This window comes from Ovis aries, chromosome 13 (assembly GCF_016772045.2).
Source record: "Ovis aries strain OAR_USU_Benz2616 breed Rambouillet chromosome 13, ARS-UI_Ramb_v3.0, whole genome shotgun sequence".
Lineage (NCBI taxonomy): Eukaryota > Metazoa > Chordata > Mammalia > Artiodactyla > Bovidae > Ovis > Ovis aries.
The window spans coordinates 40042685-40061953 of NC_056066.1; the positions used below are offsets into that span (position 1 = coordinate 40042685).

General features: G+C 42.4%; 1 protein-coding gene across 13 annotated transcripts in view; it reads left to right on the forward strand.

Annotated features, from left to right (window-relative positions):
* Positions 1 to 2067: 2067 nt before the first annotated feature.
* The window catches only part of KIZ (kizuna centrosomal protein), an 88012-nt gene continuing 70810 nt past the window's right edge, over positions 2068 to 19269 (forward strand). For 3 of the 13 annotated variants that reach the window (XM_015099666.4, XM_015099668.4, XM_042229633.2), the window contains exons 1-4: positions 2068 to 2225; positions 9891 to 9953; positions 12006 to 12159; positions 16640 to 16735. In XM_015099666.4, the coding sequence (XP_014955152.2) occupies positions 2119 to 2225; positions 9891 to 9953; positions 12006 to 12159; positions 16640 to 16735 (420 nt within the window). In that variant the 5' untranslated portion in view covers positions 2068 to 2118. Of the gene's footprint in view, positions 2467 to 4412; positions 5880 to 9890; positions 9954 to 11349; positions 11417 to 12005; positions 12160 to 16639; positions 16736 to 19269 lie in introns of all 13 variants that reach the window. The other 10 variants (XM_015099667.4, XM_027976773.3, XM_060396871.1 and 7 more) reach the window with 7 other exon arrangements.

Genomic DNA, 19269 nt, shown 5'->3' on the forward strand with positions numbered 1-19269 from the left:
CAAACAGTAAAGGAACCTGCAGCCTTAGCCACAGCCTGAGCGGGAGCACAGACTTTCAAGTAACAGGGTTCTACTGTCAGGGTTGAACACAGTTGCTGAGGACTGAGCATTTTGTCTTTTTCATGTTTTGTTCTGCATTTAAGTGCTGGTATGGGAACATACCCTTTCATGGATCACAGCCATGTCATGGCAAAGGGACTTGTGTAACTCAGTGAAGCTATGAGCCATGCCATGCAGGGCCACTCAAGACAGCGGGGTCATAGTGAAGAGTTCTGACAAAACATGGTCCACTAGAGGAGGAAATGGCAACCCACTCCTGTATTCTTGCTGTGAGAACCATGTGAACAGTATGAAAAGGCCAAAAGTTATGACAATTACTAAGAGCCCCAGGAAGAATGAAGTGACTAGGCCAAGGCAGAAACGAAACTCAGTTGTGGATGTGTCTGGTGATAATAAGCAAAGCCCAATGCTGTAAAGAACAATATTGTATAGGAACCTAGAATGTTAGGTTCATGAATCAAGGTAAATTGGGCGTGGTTAGCAGGAGATGGCAAGAGTGAATATTGACATCTTAGGAATCAGCACAGTAAAATGGACACGAATGGACAAATTTAATTCAGATGACCATTATATCTACTACTGTGGGCAAGAATTCCTCAGAAGACATGGAGTAGTCAACAAGTCCTAGTCAACAAGAGTTGTCCCTCGTAGTCAACAACAGTCAGAAATGCAGTACTTGGATGCAACCTCAAAAATGACAGAATGGTCTCAATTTATTTCCAAGGCAAACCATTCAACAACACAGTAATCCAAGTCTATGCCCCAACCACTGATGCCAAAGAAACTAAAGCTGACCACTTCTATGAAGCCCTATAACACCTTCCAGAACCAACACCAAAAAAAGATTTCCTTTTCATCACAGGGGATTGGAATGCAAAAGTAGGAAGTCAAGAGATATCTAGAATAACAGGCAAGTTTGGCTTTGGGGTGCAAAATGAAGCAGGCAAAGGCTTACAGGGTTTTGTCAAAAGAACATTCTGATCATATCAAACACCCTTTTCTGACAATACAAGAGATGACTCTACACATGGATATCACCCACCAGATGGTCAATATCAAAATTAGATTATGTTTGCAGCTGACTGTGGCTCAGAAAATGAGCTCTTTACTGCAAAATTCAGGCTTAAATTGAAAAAAGTAGGGAAAACCACTAGGCCATTCACTGAAAAAAGAGTGTTAGTTACTCAGTCCCATCTGACCCTTTGCTACCCCATGGACTATACAGCCTGCTAGGCTCCTATGTCCATGCGATTTCCCAGGTAATGAAAGTGGGAGGGGGTAGCCATTCCCTTCTCCGGGGGATTGTCCTTACCCAGGGGTCGAATCTGGATCCCTGCAAGTCTGGCGGATTCTTTACCCGCTGCGCCCTTAGGGATGCCAACACTCAGCAAATTCTGGGAAGAAGGGAGGGAAGGATTGTATGCACCTAGTCAAATTAAAGCAGTTTGATGCCCACCCCCGCAAAATACAACCATCATGGGATTACTCTAGCCCAGGCTCCATCCTCTCTACCTGTGGAGGGGCGAGGATCAGAGGTCATCTTCAGACCTGGCCTTCAGAGAAGGGGGCCCCGTCCGAAGGAGGGCCAGGGTCTCTCCCAAGAGAACTCCGAAAGGCTAGAGGAGAGGAAAGCCCCAGTCTCGGGGCGGGGGAGTGCAGTGAGGCCATGGACACCAAGTTACAAGCCCGCCTCTCCACCACCCGCGTGCAGACTCGGCCCGCCCTCTTCCAAGGCGCCCCGCCCCTCTTGGCCGTCTGTCCCGCCCCTCTTGGCCGTCAGCCGCGCCCCTGCAGGGCGTCCCGACCCCGAGGGGTGTGCCCCGCCCTCCACAGCTCCTCGCCCCAGCCCTCTTGGCCGTCTGCCCCGCCCCTGCACGGCGTCCCGCCCCCAAGGCTGTTTGCCCCGCCCCTCACGGCGCCGCTCCCCGCCCCTCCTGGCCGTCTGCCCCGCCCCTCCACGGAGCCGAGCCCCGCCTCCTGCGCGGCGTTTGGGCGCCGTGTCGGCTCGCGGTGCATGTCGGGGCCGTCGCCGGGGACAGCCAGGACCCCAACCGTCCCATGGCTGAGCGGAGCGGCCGCGGCGGCGGGACGCGCGGGGCCTCCGCGCTTCCGAGCCCCGACTACTACGAGCAGGTGGCCCACCTCCAGCAAGGGCTGCGGGACAGGTACGGCCTAGCTGGGGCGGGGGCGGGGAGTCGGCCGGCCCCGGGATCCATGGGAGCCCCGCCCCCGACCACGGTTCCCCTGGGCCGGAGTCCAGACCAGCCCTGTCCCCCGAACTCCCCAAGGACTGAGTTTACCGGAGACACTGCCCCCACTCCGTGGGAGGTCCCCCGCGGGAATGTCCCTGGATGCTCCCAGAAGTGAGAGCCGGAGTCTCCTGCCTGTCACTCTCAATCAAAGCGTGTGAGTTTCTCTGGTCCCCTTCCACACGCCCCCTTCCCAGCCCTTCAGGTTGTCATCCAGTCCTGACAGCTGCACCCCCTCGGTGATGACAGGCCCAGGAACGCAGGCGGGAGAGTATGTGTGTGTGTGTGTGTGTGTTTGTCAAACATGCGCCCTGTTTAAATGCACGAGACTTTTTACAGGGCCAAATTTCCAGCGGGAGATGTCCCGACTTTAAGATGGTTCGTGATACGTTGCTTAAGACATGAAAAGATGAGAATCACTGAAAACCGCTTGATCACTGTAAAGAAAGAAAATTACACAGCAATTTACTATAAATATCTACATAAAAGATTAGTTGTTGAAGCTATTATTTAGCTGCTAAGTTAATCGGAGTTGGAAATCTCATTAGTCGACAAGAAAGGAAATAGAATTTTGGATCTCTTGATAAATAGCACCTTTAATGAGTGTTTAAAAGTTACAGAGTCATTTTACTGAAGAGGGGTGCTGCGCACTGTGATGATTCTGAAATGACAATAGTTACATGTAAGGTAAAGGCAGAAGTTACTGGTTTTGAAAAGGAATTGTATTCATCCTATGCTAAATTTAATTCCTGTCATATTATTTATAGAGCATCTGCAACAGGCCTCCTTAATCTTCCTCACCTTTTAATTTATTATTATTTATTTTGTTTAACTCTCAATCCTTTTCTACATCCTGTTTTCTTTCTGACATACCACTGCCCACCTACCCAGCCACTCACCTCTCCTCCAACTTAAAAAAAAAAAAATCACTTCTTATAGTGCCTTCCCTGTGCCAAGTGTGAATCAACCAATTCCTGACTTATGCACATTCTTCAAAACTTCTAGGTAATGCATCAAGTGACTCGTATCCTGCCTACTCTGAGAATTCCAGGAGGACAGGAGCCATATAGAGCTGGACCTTCAGCTCATGTTAGAGTACCTGAAATGGCAGAGGGACTGGCTACATGTTTATTGAATGAGTAGAAATGTCAACCAGCTAGTGTCCAGGAGTTGTGAATGTTATGTAGAACTGAGTAGCCACTCATTTACCACTAAATAGTGACCATTTTCCGGTCAATCAGGAAAACTGGCATCATGATATTTCAAAAATGGTATTAAATGCACACACCTGATAATTAAGAGACAAAACATTGCTCTGTGCATCATACACTTAAAGGGCTCATTGTTAAGAGTGGCTTCCTTACCCCAGGCCTTGAGTTATTTGTATCTCTTAACCCATGTTCTAATTTTATTTTTATTTTATTTTAATTTTTTGGTCTTACCATGTGGTCCGGACCAGGGATCAAACCCACAACCCCTGCATTAGAAGTGCAGAGTCTTAACCATTGGACCACCAGGGAAGTCCCCCTTAACCCAGGTTCTAATTTTAAAATGTTACTAGTTTGAATGATACCATTAAAACAAAAATGAAGTTAATTGTGAGTTATCATTTTTGTTTCCTGTGCTCAGAACACCTGGCCGTTTATAGTCCTTATGGTATGATAACTGTGTAACGATTATTATTCACTTTATGTTTAATACTTAATGGTTGCACTGTTAAGCAAGGTGAGGCTGTTGAAATTATATAAGGAATCTGAGTCATGCTTTATAGCCTATTCACGGTTCTGCCTTTGGAGGTTTTTTTTCATTTTTGAGTCAGTACAAATCTGTTACTGTGGGTATTCATTTTTCATTTTAAAAGTCCCTAACTAACTCTAATGCATAGGTAATAAACGCAGAGGCAAATAACTTTGGAGGCAGAGAAAACTGCAGGAAAAATGTAGAAACCAAGGTTCTAGTCCATGAATAGTTATGTGACCTTGAGCTGGTCATTCAGCTTCTCTGACCTGTTCATCACCAGAGATAGGGGCTTTGAGGTAAAGTAAGGCCGGAGATTTTTTTTGTTTGTTTAGTAGAGCAGTGAGATTCTGTTTTGTCTAACAGGAGCAAAAGATATTAAGAAGAGGTGGCAACAATACACAGAAGAACTATACAAAAAAGATCTTCATGATCCAGATAATCACAATGGTGTGATCACCAACCTAGAGCCAGACATCCTGGAATGCAGAGTCAAGTGGGCCTTAGGGAGTATCACTACGAAAAGCGAGTAGAGGTGATGGAATTCCAGTTGAGCTATTTCAAATCCTAAAAGATAATGCTGTAGAAGTGCTGCACTCAATATGCCAGCAAATTTGGAAAACTCAGCAGTGGCCACAGGACTGGAAAAGGTCGGTTTTCATTCCAGTCCCAAAGAAAGGCAATACCAAAGAATGATCAAACTACCGCACAATTGCACTCATCTCACACTCTAGTGAAGTAATGCTCAAAATTCTCCAAGCCAGGTTTCAGCAGTACGTGAACTGTGAACTTCCATGTGTTCAAGCTGGATTTAGAAAAGGCAGAGGAACCAGAGATCAAATTGCCAACATCAGTTGGATCATCGAAAAAGCAAGAGTTCCAGAAAAACATCTGCTTTATTGACTATGCCAAAGCCTTTGACTGTGTGGATCACAACAAACTGTGGAAAATTCTTCAAGAGATGGGAATACCAAACCACCTGACCTGCCTCCTGAGGAATCTGTATGCACATTAGGAAGCAACAGTTAGAACTGGACATGGAACAACAGACTGGTCCCAAACTGGTAAAGGAGTACGTCAAGGCTGTATATTGTCAACCTGCTTATTTAACTTATATGCAGAGTACATCATGAGAAACAATGGGCTGGAAGAAGCACAAGCTGGAATCAAGATTGCCAGGAGAAATATCAATAACTCACATATGCAGATGATACCACCCTTATGGCAGAAAGTGAAGAAGAACTAAAGAGCCTCTTGATGAAAGTGAAAGAGGTGAGTGAAAAAGTTGGCTTAAAGCTCAACATTCAGAAAACGAAGATCATGGCATCTGGTCCCATCACTTCATGGCAAATAGATGGGGAAACAGTGGAAACAGTGACAGACTTTATTTTTGGGGGGCTCCAAAATCACTGCAGATGGTGACTGTAGCAATGAAATTAAAAGATGCTTGCTCCTTGGAAGAAAAGTTATGAGCAACCTAGACAGTATATTAAAAAGCAGAGACATTACTTTGCCAACAAAGGTCTTTCTAGTCCAAGCTGTGGTTTTTCCAGTGGTCATGTATGGATGTGAGAGTTGGACCAAGAAAGCTGAGCACTGAAGAATTGATGCTTTTGACCTGTGGTGTTGGAGAAGACTCTTGAGAGTCCCTTGAACTGCAAGGAGATCCAACCAGTCAATCCTAAAGGAGATCAGTCCTGAATATTCATTGGAAGGAATGATGCTAAAGCTGAAACCCCAATACTTTGGCCACCTGATGCAAAGAACTGACTCATTCGAAAAGACCTGATGCTGGGAAAGATTGAAGGCCGGAGGAGAAGGGGACAACAGAGGGTGAGATGGTTGGATGGCATCACCAACTCAATGGACATGAGTTTAGTAAACTCTGGGGGTTGGCAATGGACAGGGAGGCCTGGCATGTTGCAGTCCATGGGGTAGGAAAGAGTGAGACATGACTGAGCAGCTGAACTGAACTGAGAGCAGTGAGCCTTAAAGTAAAAGAGAGTTGAAAGCTGTTAGTTTTGCAAAGCAATGAGCAATGAATATTATTGTCTATATCCTATTTCAGTGTTTGGATGTACCTGTTTGTTTGACCAGTCCCAGTCACCGTAAGGACCTTTGTCTCCTAAAACTGGAGTTGTTTTGATGTCTGCAACCCCAGGTAGTCACAGCTGGTTTGTCAGTCTGAAAGTGTCTTGGGAATGAAAGAGAAAAAACAACTTGCCTTTTCTTGGTTCTTTTAAGAGGTGGGCCATTGCAGTGTTTAGTTCAGGTCAGTTGCTTAGTCGTGTCCAACTCTTTGCAACCCCCTGGACTGTAGCACGCCAGGCCTCCCTGTCCATCACCAACTCCTGGCAGTCCACTTCGTAAATAGTGTATTTCTAACCCACATTGTCTTAGCTGTTGTCATATATAGATGTAATTTCATATTCTGAATTTTTTCCTTTTTGTATAAGGTGTTTCCTCCGCATTGTGATGAAAGCCAGTCACTGAATCTAAAAGAGCCTGATGCAGTGATTTGTTACAATGTATCTAGTGCCACAAGCATGATAGCAACATAAATGTGGAATAGGCTCTTACAATCATATAAAAACATCCCTTTGAAAGGCTATTAATCAGCCTTAGTTTTTTCAGTGCCCGTGTTGATTCAGAGTGAGATACCATAATAGTCCAGAAATTGATGCTAAGATATTTGTTGAGTAAAGCTGAAGATGGTATTGAGACAAAAACAGAATAACAAGTGGCTTATAAGGAGAAAACTAAAGCTCGTGGCTGTGCTTTGAGGACCACCCAGGTGTGTAAAACTTTGAAAGGTCCAGGTCTAGGATGAGGTGATGGAAACTGGGACCTGTGAATATACATCCCAGGGCTGGGTATTTAAAGATTTTGAAATAGAGATTTAAGGTGCAGAAATTGCAAGATGATTCTCCCAATAAGCCTTTCTCTGGCTTTTTTGTTGGGGTAAATATCTTAAGTCTTAGATTTAGAAGAACAGATAGGAAAGTCAGTGTCAGGGTGCTGCCGTGTGGATGTGTTTAGAAAAATGAGCCTGTGATGAAGAGTTAATGAAATCGGCATCATTTTGTCTGGAATTAGAAGGCCAAGAGGTGTTTGACTGTGATTTTTTAGTTTTTGAAGTGTTACAGTAGAGAAGTGTGACCAGTGGATGTCTGTGTAGTGAAGATAGAGTAGGAACAAAGAAGTTTTACATTCTTTATTGAAAAGAACTGGTTGTTTGAGAGATGATGGATTTCTGTAAAGACTGTGGTCCTTTTCCATGTGAGGTCATAGGTGAATTTTTAAAATTATTTTGAAAAAAGGTCAAGCTTACAGAAAAGTTGCAGGTAAATAGGACAAAAACCTCTAATATTCCCCTCAGCCTGATTTCTCAACTCTTAACATTTTACTTCATTTTCGTTCCCCCTTTCTATTTGTCTGCCTGTCTAAAAGCACGAGACTTGTCCAGACCATTTGAGAAGGGCAGGCATGTGATGCCCTGACACGGTTACCATATAACCCTTCTTGTCAGGAAACTGACATCGATACACCAATCCACAAACCCCAGTCAGATTTCAGCAGCTGTCCTAACACCTTTTTTTCCGGTCCAGGATTCCACCTGTGAACCTGTGTTAACGTGTCTCTCCAGCCTCTTCCAGTTTGGACACATTCCTCTTTTGTGTTCCTGGACACCCCAATCAGATTTCAGCAGCTGTCCTAACACCTTTTTTTTCCTGGTCCAGGATTCCACCTGTGAACCTGTGTTAACGAGTCTCTCCAGCCTCTCCCAGTCTGGACACATTCCTCTGTCTTGACCTGTCTTTTGTGTTCCTCACAGTTTCATAGGCTACACCTCTCATCCCAGAGGATAACCCTTCAGCTGGGTCCATCTGATGGTTCCTCGTAAACAGACAATGATTACGCTTTCCTGGTAGGAACACCATAGGCCTGAAGCAGGACATCAGGGACAAAAGTCATAGCCATGTTTAAGGATCTTCTGCTCTCGTCATTTAGTGTTAAACTGCTTACACTGTCCAGTCAGCCAATCCTTGTTATCATACTGATTGTAAAATCTTAGACGGGGAATAAAAATTTCTAACATGGAAGCCGTTATGCCATATTTGCTTCACGTTCACTCTTAGTAATGAGAAAGTAAAGATCTGTTTGAAGCTACTAGTTTAAAAATTTGTGATTCTACAATTTTTTTTCTTTTTTAAACATAGGCACTTCCCAGCTAAGGAATGGGTTGTGTTCCACAAGCAGGGATTAGGTGTTTGGGTTTTGGACACCATTTTCCCTTTGAAAGAATTTTGGCTAAATAGTGGTTTTCATTCTAGATTACGCTAAGCAGAGAAATTTACTTATACTAAAGCTAACAGTATGACCTTTGGGGGTTTTAAGGGGAAAAAATGACTGAAGGAAAATAGAAGCTAACAATCAAGGGCTCCCAAGTGACCGTGCCTCAGCCCTTTCCCACGGGAAGCCACTGAGCCCTTCCTTTGCTGGAATCCTTGTCTTTGATTCACAGTCTTTTTGTTTGTTTGTTTGTTTAAAGACATTATATGATTTCTTTTTCACCCTTAGTTAATGTCAGCTTAGTGTTAGCAGCATGGCTTCAGTTGAAGCTGTTACTCTGGTGGTCACTGAGCAGAGTCTGCGGTTGAACCTCCCCAGGGCTCTTTTTGAGGCGGGAATGGCTTCCTGTTCAGCGGTTTTCCCCTCCAGCCCCTGGGTTTTGGCCACTGCCACCATTTCTGCTGCCCAGTTTCCCCTGCTTCTCATCAGACCAGGTATGCAGGTGGGCATGCCCACTCAGTCCTCCAGCTTCCTGCCAGCACTCATCAGAAGCTCAGAAGCCTGCGTGGCGTAGCTCCTGGGAATGGCAGTCAGTGACCCATCATGATGGTGTTTCCAGGTTATACAAGGAAACACCCCCAGATCACAGTTGTGGTGTCAGGGACCTGATGTCCCCTAAATGTGAGTGAGGCCAGGTCTGCTTCTCAGTGACCCCTTCCTGACAGCCATGAGGCCCTGCCCAGGCCCGTCTGGTGGAAAACAGAATGAGCCCCCAACCTGAGGTCCAGGAAGGATTTAGGGTAGCCTCGTGTCTAGACCTGGTAGAATCCTCATAGCTCTCAGAGATGCTGGCCATGTTGTATTTTACATGTTTATCTTGTGTATTGTCTGTCCTTACCTCTTGAATGTCACTGCTTTAGAGTAGGAGCCTTAGTTGGTTTATTCACCAAGTCAATCTCCAGGGCTAGAGCAGAGCCTGGTTCATGAAGGCACTCAAGAAATAATACTGTGGAGTGAATGAACCTGCTTTCCAGGCTTTTCTCACTGCATTTCCACATTTACTTCGAAAAGCTTGTTCTTTTTGCTTCATACTGGTGTCCTTTCTGCTTTTTGACTTCCCTAGTTCTTTTGTGTCTTGAATTTCAAATACAGCTGACATTTTCTGCTTCTTAAACAGAGAGGGTTACCCTAGTAACTCAGCTGGTTAGGAAGAGCCCCTGGAGAGGCGATAGGCTCCAGTATTCTTGGGCTTCCTTGGTGGCTCAAACAATAAAGAATCCGCCTGCAATGCGGAATACCTGGGTTCAACCCCTGGGTTGAGAGGATCCCCTAGAGAAGGGAAAGAACAGCTATCCATTCGAATATTCTTGCCTGGAGCATTCCATAGACAGAGGCAGCTGGGAGGGTCGCAGAGTCTCACATGACTGAGCGACTTTCACTTTCTTTTCACTTCAGACCAGAGAAGCATTTTCAAAAAGGAGATCATGTTCTAAATTTGACTGCCTGTTACTGACCAGTGTAATTTATTCACAAAATATTTCTTTATTATAGCGAAAAGAAGAGATTGGACCTGGAAAAGGAACTTTATGAATATCATCAGTCTGATATATGCAGGTAAGATATGACAGCAGAAAATTTTTAAGACCAGTTTGCCTAGCTCAGATGGTAAAGAATCTGCCTGCAGTGCAGGAGACTTGGGTTTGATCCCTGGATCAGGAAGATAATATGGAGAAAGAAATGGCAACCCACTCCAGGATTTTTGCCTGGAAAATCCTATGGACAGAGGAGCCTGGCAGGCTATACAGTCCATGGGGTCGCAAAGAGTCGGACATGACTTAGCGAGTAAACAACAATAAAAATTTAACCCTAATATATGTTACAAAAACCATCGTTGTAGTCCTGTTACTATTCCTTATTTCTGATGTGTAAATGTTTCAAGTAAACACTGCAATTGCATATAGTAACTATCAAGTGTAAGAATAAATTTGATTAAAATAGATTTTAAAAATTACTATATTTTCACTATTTGGTATTTGTGTAATTTCAGGAATCTATTTTGCTTAAATATCTTAAAAATAAGACACATTATAGTCTTATCTTTTGGGTCACAATTTAAACATAGTGAATCTGTGAATGACTAAGGCATAATTATTATAGCTGACCTTTTAGCAAAATGGTAGGCAGGGTTATGTGGTATCTTATTTTGGAGTTTCCAAACATTTCTTTATTTTGGGGGGCTCCGAAATCACTGCATATGGTGACTGCAGCCATGAAATTAAAAGACGCTTGCTCCTTGGAAGAAAAGCTATGACCAACCTAGACAGTATATTAAAAAGCAGAAACATACTTTGCCAACAAAGGCCCATCTAGTCAAAGCTGTGGTTTTTCCAGTAGTCATAGATATGGATGTGAGAGTTGGACTGTTAAGAAAGTTGAATGCTGAAGAATTGATGCTTTTGAATTGTGGTGTTGGAAGACTCTTGAGAGTCCCTTGGACTGCATGGAGATCCAACCAGTCCATTGTAAAGGAAATAAGTCCTGAATATTCACTGGAAGGACTGATTCTGAAGCTGAAACTCCATTACTTTGTCCACCTGATGTGAAGAACTGACACATTGGAAAAGACCCTGATGCTGAGAAAGATTGAAGGCAGGAGGAGAAGGGGACAACAGAGGATGAGATGGTTGGGTGGATTTGATGAACGTGAGTTTGAGTAGGCTCCGGGACTTGGTGATGGACAGGGAGGCCTGGCATGCTGCAGTCCATGGGGTCGCAAAGAGTCGGACACAACTGAGTGACTGAGCTGAATTGAAACGTTTCTTCACAATTTGAGCAGAGTTACAATCCATTTGTTATTATAAAATATTTTCATAATACAGTGCATTATTACAGTTTCTAACAAAAATTTAAAATATCTAAATGAGACCTTTTGGAGCACTTTAAATTTCTAAATTTTAAAAAATGTTTATGAGTTATAGTGTATACTTTAATTCTGTTTCTATATGAGCAGGTAGGAGAAGGCAATGGCAACCCACTCCAGTACTCTTGCCTGGAAAATCCCATGGACGGAGAACCTGGTAGGCTGCAAGTCCATGGGGTCGCTAAGAGTGGGACACAACTGAGTGACTTCACTTTCACTTTTCACTTTCATGCATTGGAGGAGGAAATGGCAACCCACTCCAGTGTTCTTGCCTAGAGCACCCCAGGAATGGTGGAGCCTGGTGGGCTGCCGTCTGTGGGGTCGCACAGAGTCGGGTATAACTGAAGCAACTTAGCAGCACCAGCAGCAGCATGAACAGGTAGTTTTGAAGCTGTCTGTCGCATAAAAGAATGCTAATGGGCTGTTCACCTGCACAGGGCCACATAGACCCTTGCTTTTGACACCACACTTAATTTTGAGAAAGAAATCCATGTAAATCTTTATGTGTGAGTGGTGTAATGTGGTCTTGTATCCATTTCTCAGGAGAGTTATGCCTAGAGGTGATACCTCAGTGATGTTGCATTAATTTCCTCTCTAAAGATGCATATACATTCTGTCCTTTAGGCTGCAGCATTTGGGTAAAATATCTAAGAATACACTGTCTCATTAACAGTTTTGTTAAAGCAAATCCTTAGATTTGTCCAAGTCTAACGCCATTGTTTAAAAATCTGCTTTTACTTTTCTAGAGCTAAGCTGAAGTATATAAAGCTAAAGAAGTACCTGAAGGAAATATGTGAATCAGAAAAGAAGGCTCGTATTCGAAACCAAGAATATTTACAGCAGTTCGAGCGGATCCAAGCTAACATTACTGCAAGTTTAGAGAAGCTGCAAGAACTGAAGGTGGTGTTTTGTACTGTTTTTTGTTTATGTTTTTGTTTTCTTGTCCTTTTTTGCTAAGATTGGGAATGGCGAGAATAAGTTTCAGATCTGTGACAGTCACTAATGTTAGGTGGTTTATCCAGAAGATTAACTGTCAGTTTTTTTCCAGGAATTAGTTACCATATGGCCACATTTTGATCAGACAAGTTGAAATTGCATGTTCTCAGATTTCTGCTTTAGTTGAGTTACTGGAATGTCTGTGCTTTGTTATACTATACAGGTGGTTAACTTAAACAGGCATGGCCACTAGCCATACCTGGCCCCTCACCTGGTACCTGGTATTTCTTGGCATCATCAGGATATCTTGCAGAGACTGGCTTCTTCTTCAGAGGGTTCTTTTTCTCTGGCGTGGGTCCCTCTGTTCTGGGCAGGCCAGGTGTCAGGAGGAAACTGAGAGGGAGAACTGGTCCAAGGAGTTGGTCCTCATGCCCATCGAGTCTGAGAATCAGAATAGCTTCCCCTTCCCTGCCATCTCTCACCCTGGCTCCCCACTCCCTTAGGCTGCTTGACAAACTGTGCCAAGTGTGGAGGGCGAGGCCTCTTTTCTCACTATTTGTGCTGCTCAGGGCTTTTACCTGACTTAACCCACCTGCTCACCAGTTACAGGAGAAGTTGGCTTCAGCACTCCTTTTTTTCCCTCTTGAACTTTCCCCCCAGCCTTGTATTATAGAAGTTTTAAGTATGCAGGAAAAGAATTATTGTAATAAACATTCATGCTATGGTCTGAACGTTTGTGTCACCCTGCCCAAATTCATATGTTGAAATCCTAACCCCACAAAAGTGTATTATTAGTGGATGGGGCCTTTGAGAGGTGCTTAAGTCACAAGAGTGGGACTCTCATGAATGGGATTAGTGCCTCATAGCAGAGGCTCCAGGGCACTCCTGGCCCCTTCCACCTGAGGACACAGTGAGAAGATGGTACCTCTGAACCAGGATGGGGGCTCTCTCCAGAAGACCACCTTGATCTTGGCTTCCAGCCTCCACAACTCATAAACAATTCCTGAGCCGCCCAACCAGCACTGTTTTATTATAGCAGCCTAAATGAACTGACATCTTGTGATTTATCCAGTTATAAATATAAATATTTACAACAGTTATAAATATTTTGCTATGTTTGCTTGGCCAGTGTCTGTGTGTGTGTATTTATTCCTGAGCCATTGAAAGCAAGCTGCAGAAACCATGACGTTTCTCCCCTAAATACTTAAGTGTGGATTCTCCAAAAACAAGGACAGTCTCCTCCGTAATCATACCATTATCACATCTAAGAAGATTACTAATGATTCTATAATATTTAATATTCAGTTGATATTTTAGTTTCTGCAGGTCCCTTCAAAAGTCTGTTTTTCCAGACCAGGAGCCAACCAGGGTTCACATGTTATATTTGTTATTGTGTTCTTTTTTTAATCTGTTAATCTGATTTGGTCTCCTACCACTCTTCCTTTTTTTTTTTTCCAAATGATACTGCCTTTTTGAAGAAGGCAGTCCAGTCGTTTGTAGGATGACTTACATTCTGAATTTGACTTGTTATTTTTTTGGGGTGTCATTTAACTTGTGTAGTGTTCCCTGTATTTCTTGTGAACTAGAAATTCAGCCTAGACTAGCACCTCCCAGTAGGGCTTTGTGGCGATGGGAACCTTCTCTCTATAGATGCTGTCTGATACAGTTGCCACTAGCCATACGTGGTGTTGAGCACTTAAAATGTAGCTTGGGACACTGAGGACTGAGTTTTGGTGTTAGTTAAATTTAAATAGTCATGGCTGAAGTTATATACACCCTGATGTATCCGGTCAGGAGGTACATGAGCTATGATGCCGGGTGGTCCTGCTTGAACGAGGCTGAGTTTGATGTCTTGGTTAATACGGCAGTCTGTAGGTCTCTCTATCGTAAGGTACCTTTCTCTGCTTTGACAATTAGTAAATAATCTGCAGAGTGGTGGCTTGGCATCTTGGGAATACCTTGTTCCTCAGCAGCCTTTTGCCTAGTGGTTTTAGGATCCATTAATGATGCCTGAATCAGTTATAGTGGAAGTTGTGAAATGTTTCTAATTTGATCTTATCTTCTGTCAATACCTTTGTTAGCTGGCATTTCATGAAGACCTTTCTTTCCTCCTTCTCCCTCCCACAATTCACTGTGGGCTTGTGAATTTTTATTTCATCATTACGTTATCAGTTACTATAATTATTCTTTTGCTCTTCACATTTTCCTGTCCTTTTGACAGGATGTTCCAGGTTTACCTTCTGCTTCCCTGCCTCAGACCTGGAATTAGGCTCTTATGTGAGGAACTGTGAGTACAGCTCACAGTGCAGCTCTGTACCAGTTTGAGTGCAGAGGGGTACTTAGAAGCCAAGATTTGCAGGCTGGCTGTGCTCAGCTAATAGTCTTAACTACAGCCCTTCAGGTTTTCCCCTCTCAGTATTCAGGTAGAGTGCTTAAGGCTCAGTTCATGAATGTAAACCAGAGAATCAGTGGTGCTGTGAAGACATGCTCCCCCTCCCTTTCCTGCCCCCTTCATCCTCCCCCTCCACCCCCACTCCCCACCGTGGCAGCTTGTCATTAGCATTTTTCCTCAGGTGTCCTTTGGTCTTGTCTGTTTGGCTCTTCTCTGAAGCTGATCCTGAGACAGGGTCTGGCTGTTAGTGGCTTTCATGGGAAGTGCAAGGATGCTGCAGGTGGGTAGCTGAGACAAGGAAGGACAGGTGACCAAAGCAGGGTGTTAAGTCAGCTCCAGTCGGCACATGGAGATTAATCCCACAGGGATGCTCCACTGAGTGGTTCAGAGCATTTGGGAGATGCATCTCCCGGCTGCTAAGCATCACTGGTTGAGAGCTGATGGGGGAGAGGTACAGAGGGTGAGGTTCCATTACCTATGTGCTCCTGTGGGCAGAACAGCTTCCCCAGGGCCTGAGGAGCCTTCAGCACAGAGACAGGGGTGCTGGAACCTAGGATCACCCAGAAAGCTTCCAGGGTCGTATAAGGAGCATTGCCAGCCTCCACTTTAGCCTCCTGCATTCAAGTGCCAGGCACGGGGCTGGCATGACAGGGCTCAGGGAAGGTCCCCAGGGTCGGGGAGCGAGTCCCTATCTGGTCCTGTGTCTCCTTCCCCTGAAATCCTTGAGTATAAGAAAACATTTGTAAGCCATAGGAAGAAAGAGTTTTTGCTTAAAACTTATTATTTAATAAACCTCTTTATTTTGAGGTGTTTATTTTGTAAACCACCCCTCATCTCTTTTTAAAGATATTTTCTCTTGGCATTTGTAGAGGATGCCTGCTGAAAGCTCTTGGGCTTAAAAATTAAATATCTGTTTAGTTCAAAAGAGTAGATATAGAACAGAGAGAAGTAAATTGTATTTTCTTAATGGCCTTCTTTATCTTTTCTTGGCTTATTTTGTCATTTTTACTGGCCTTATTAAACTTTGATTTAATTAGGTATCTCTTTATATCATTACTGCCATCTATTGTGTTAATTGCACTGTGATAGAGAAAAAAGAAGTCCCTGCTTAACTGTTACTAAAAATGGGCCATCATATAATACATTTTAAGATATTTTGAGGGAGACAAGTCAATTTTGGTTATTATTGTCTGTTCACTTTTTGAGTGTCAAAACAAAAACTTGGGCCCATTTTGTATTTAGACTGAGAACTGAGAAAACAGTTTTCTAATTTATTATCTCATAGGTGTGTTTCTAATTGCAGAGCATCACTGCCTCATTTGGAAAATGTTCTATGATGGAAAATTATCTGTGATGACCACAGTCAAGGGCTTTTTAAGGCTTTAATTACTAACATATGAATCAAAGTGCTTTCTATGCCTTGCTTTTAAGGAAAAGTCACTTCATAATGGAGTCACGTTCATCAGTTAGAGCATGATAGTGACACTGACATCTTTAAGTTATTAGGGCCGGAGCAAACCTGATGCCTACAGTGCTGATCACAAATGTCCACAGGGCATGTGTATCCCTAAGAAACGGCATGTGTTTCCAGTTGATGGTCTAGCAGATAATATACTCAGTGGCTGTGACGAATAGGACCAGGATACTATGTAGATATCGTTCAGATAAGAAATCAGTAGGATTGCTTTCTTTTCCCTTTTTAAGGACAGAACTTTTCAGAGAACATCATCTAATGTGTTACTTTCATGATAAAATAACTGGATTTTCATGATAGCTTAATATCATCAAGGTTTTATTTCCTGAATTTATGAAAGGCTAAGTAAAACTTCCATCAATGTTATTTTATTTAAAATATATAACATTTTACAGAATTCAGCTCTTGATATGTGTTGTTTGTGAAATTGTGTGGTTTCTAAGATAAGCTGAATTTCTCAGCTATATCAGCTTCTACTGTCTCTTTACTGTTCCTTTTATGTTGTAAAGACTGAAAAATATAGACAGGTGTTGGTTGTAATAATATCCTCCACAAAATCAAACTTTGTTTATTTTTAGATTGAATTTGAGACTCAAATTAAGAAGATGCAATTACTCTCAAAAGATAGCCTGGGGAAAAAAGGTGAACTGAAAGATGAAAACAAAGAAAAGGTAGTAAGTTAAAATGATAAACTTTCTGTTAACAGAAGATTTTTGGAGTGTTCATGTTTTAAGATTGTTTTAAATAAGATCATCTTATTACAGAGATCTTTTTGATTACACTCTATGATTATTTAAAGACATTTGCTTATAGAGTATTGCTTTAGTGTATAATTCAATTAAACTTGCTGAAAGGCAGTCACTGTGGCTGCAAAAGAGATATATCCCAAAGAAAACCTCAGTGTTGTTAGCAGATGAAATTGTGTTTTTATAATGCTTTGTAGCTGCTTTTTTCTTCATTCCAGAAATATTTTAAATGAGCGGTAAACAAAATGGGCATTTTGCTGCTTTTCTTTGTATACATAATTTTGTACATTTTAACCTTTTCATAGATAAAGTGGAAAGAAAGGATTGCATATCTCAGCAGCAGACAAAAAAGAACGGCAAGGAATACTTTAAATAAATTCTGCTATGTATCTGCCGTAATGCAGGCTTCTAATCCTCCTCCCTATCTCCATATAAATGATTCTGTTCAAGACCATAGATGTTTTCTTCACTAAAAGCAGTAAAGCTCTTTTAGATGAAATGTCTAAAAACATCTTGTAATAACTTGGAGCATGCTGGCAAGAGTAGTCACTTGTGACTATGTGTGAAACCCCCTCAGCAAGTCGATATTGTAATAAGCAAAACCGGGAGCATCACTCCATTATTCAGAGAAGCCAACAGCGTGCTTGCTCCTTAGGCTGCAGCATTCATTAAGAAAAGCTTCCTGGGCTGAAAGCTGGAAACAGATGATAACGGGATATGATTTTCATATTTAATGCTTTCCTTGGAAGAGTATGTGTGCTACAGATTGATAGAAGAATCAACTGCTACTTTACTAAAAGACTTTCAGGTTTGCCCTATAGCTACCGATGGAATCATTCAGCCAAGAAATTAACTTTTTCTCCTTTTACCTGCTTTATATATCTGCTAAGCAGGCTGCCTGGCTGCCAGTAAATGTTATTATGCAGTTAACTGTTTGGTATTTAAGACTCTTATCAGAAAAGAAACAGAGGCCACACTATTTTGTTTTTATAGTAGGAGCAAGGTTTTAGTTTTTCTTTTTTTTCCGTGCATTAGCAGGCATTAATCTGAGTTTATAGAAAGTTTTAGTTTTCTTTCCCAAAGATTAAAAAGTTAAAAAACCTAGAATTTAGAGCATTCTTTAAGCTGTAGGATATAAAACACCAAGCCCCAGCAACCTTGACCTATATGAAAAGGCCTTTAATGTTAAATGACTTTTCTGCTATTAGATGTACACCAAATGTGGTGTGATGTGATAGACTTCTGAGCCATTCAGGCAGTCTTTCTGTTTGACATTTGGTCATGAAATAATTGACATGTTTTTAAATCTATAATCCAGTTTGTTCTTTCTGTGCTGTTCCTGATAGTCACATTGTTAGTATGGCAGTGTCAATGGTACTTAAGTAAAACGGAAGATTTTTTTTTCTATTGGTACTACTGATTCCTTACCTTACATATAGTTATACAGTTTCCTTTTCAGTCATATTTATTAGGGCAAGAGACATATAGCGGCCAACCCCCTAACATGTTACACAGAATAATTAGAAGTGTTTCATTTTTACTGAAAAGTGTTACCTCCTTAAAAGCTTTGACTGTTGGCAGTATGTAAGAATCAATTAGGTAACACTTTGAGACATTTATAAGTTTCCTTTTTCAATTTCCCATTGCTGTTCCATCAATAAAAAGATAAAGACATTACAGCAAAATCCCAAAGTAGTTCAGTCAGTTCAGTTCAGTTCAGTCTCTCAGTCATGTCTGACTCTTTGCAATGCCATGGACTACAGCATGCCAGACTTCCCTGTCCATCACCAGCTCCTGGAGCCTACTCAAACTCATGTCCATCGAGTCAGTGATGCCATCCAAACATTATCATCCTCTTTTGTCCCCTTCTCCTGCTGTCAGTCTTTCCCAGCATCAGGGTCTTTTCCAGTGAGTCAGTTCTTCACATCAGGTAGCCAAAGTATTAGAATTAATTAACAGGAAAGACAAAGTTCAGGTCCCAGTTTGAATTCTCACAAATTTTGCTATCATATAGTCATCCTGCTCTATTATACATTGTCATTTTTTACTTTGGGGTAGACTCTAATACCATTGGTCTCTAGGCATGTTCTTCTCCTTGCCCAGTTTTATTATGTATCAGCAGTGACTAGGACATGTACCTAAAAACACATCAAAACATACGTACCCAGGAGAGGTGGAGATGGCATTTGTGAATGAGAGCATAATCTTTGAGGTGGGGTTTCTGAAGTTTCTAAACTGCTACACTATAAAATATATGCCCCTAAAAGCAGAAGTGAACTGGGTACTTCACAGAAAATTATGCCATACCAGGGCTGAAGAATGTAAAGGATGAGAGAATTTCATCACAGGGCTACAAGCTGGTTGAAAAGTTCCACTCCCACTGTTGGAAACTTCCCTGCCAGGGTCACATGGAAAATGGCTGTGCAGGTTGTTATTTCCGCTTCTAATCCTAATAGTAAGAA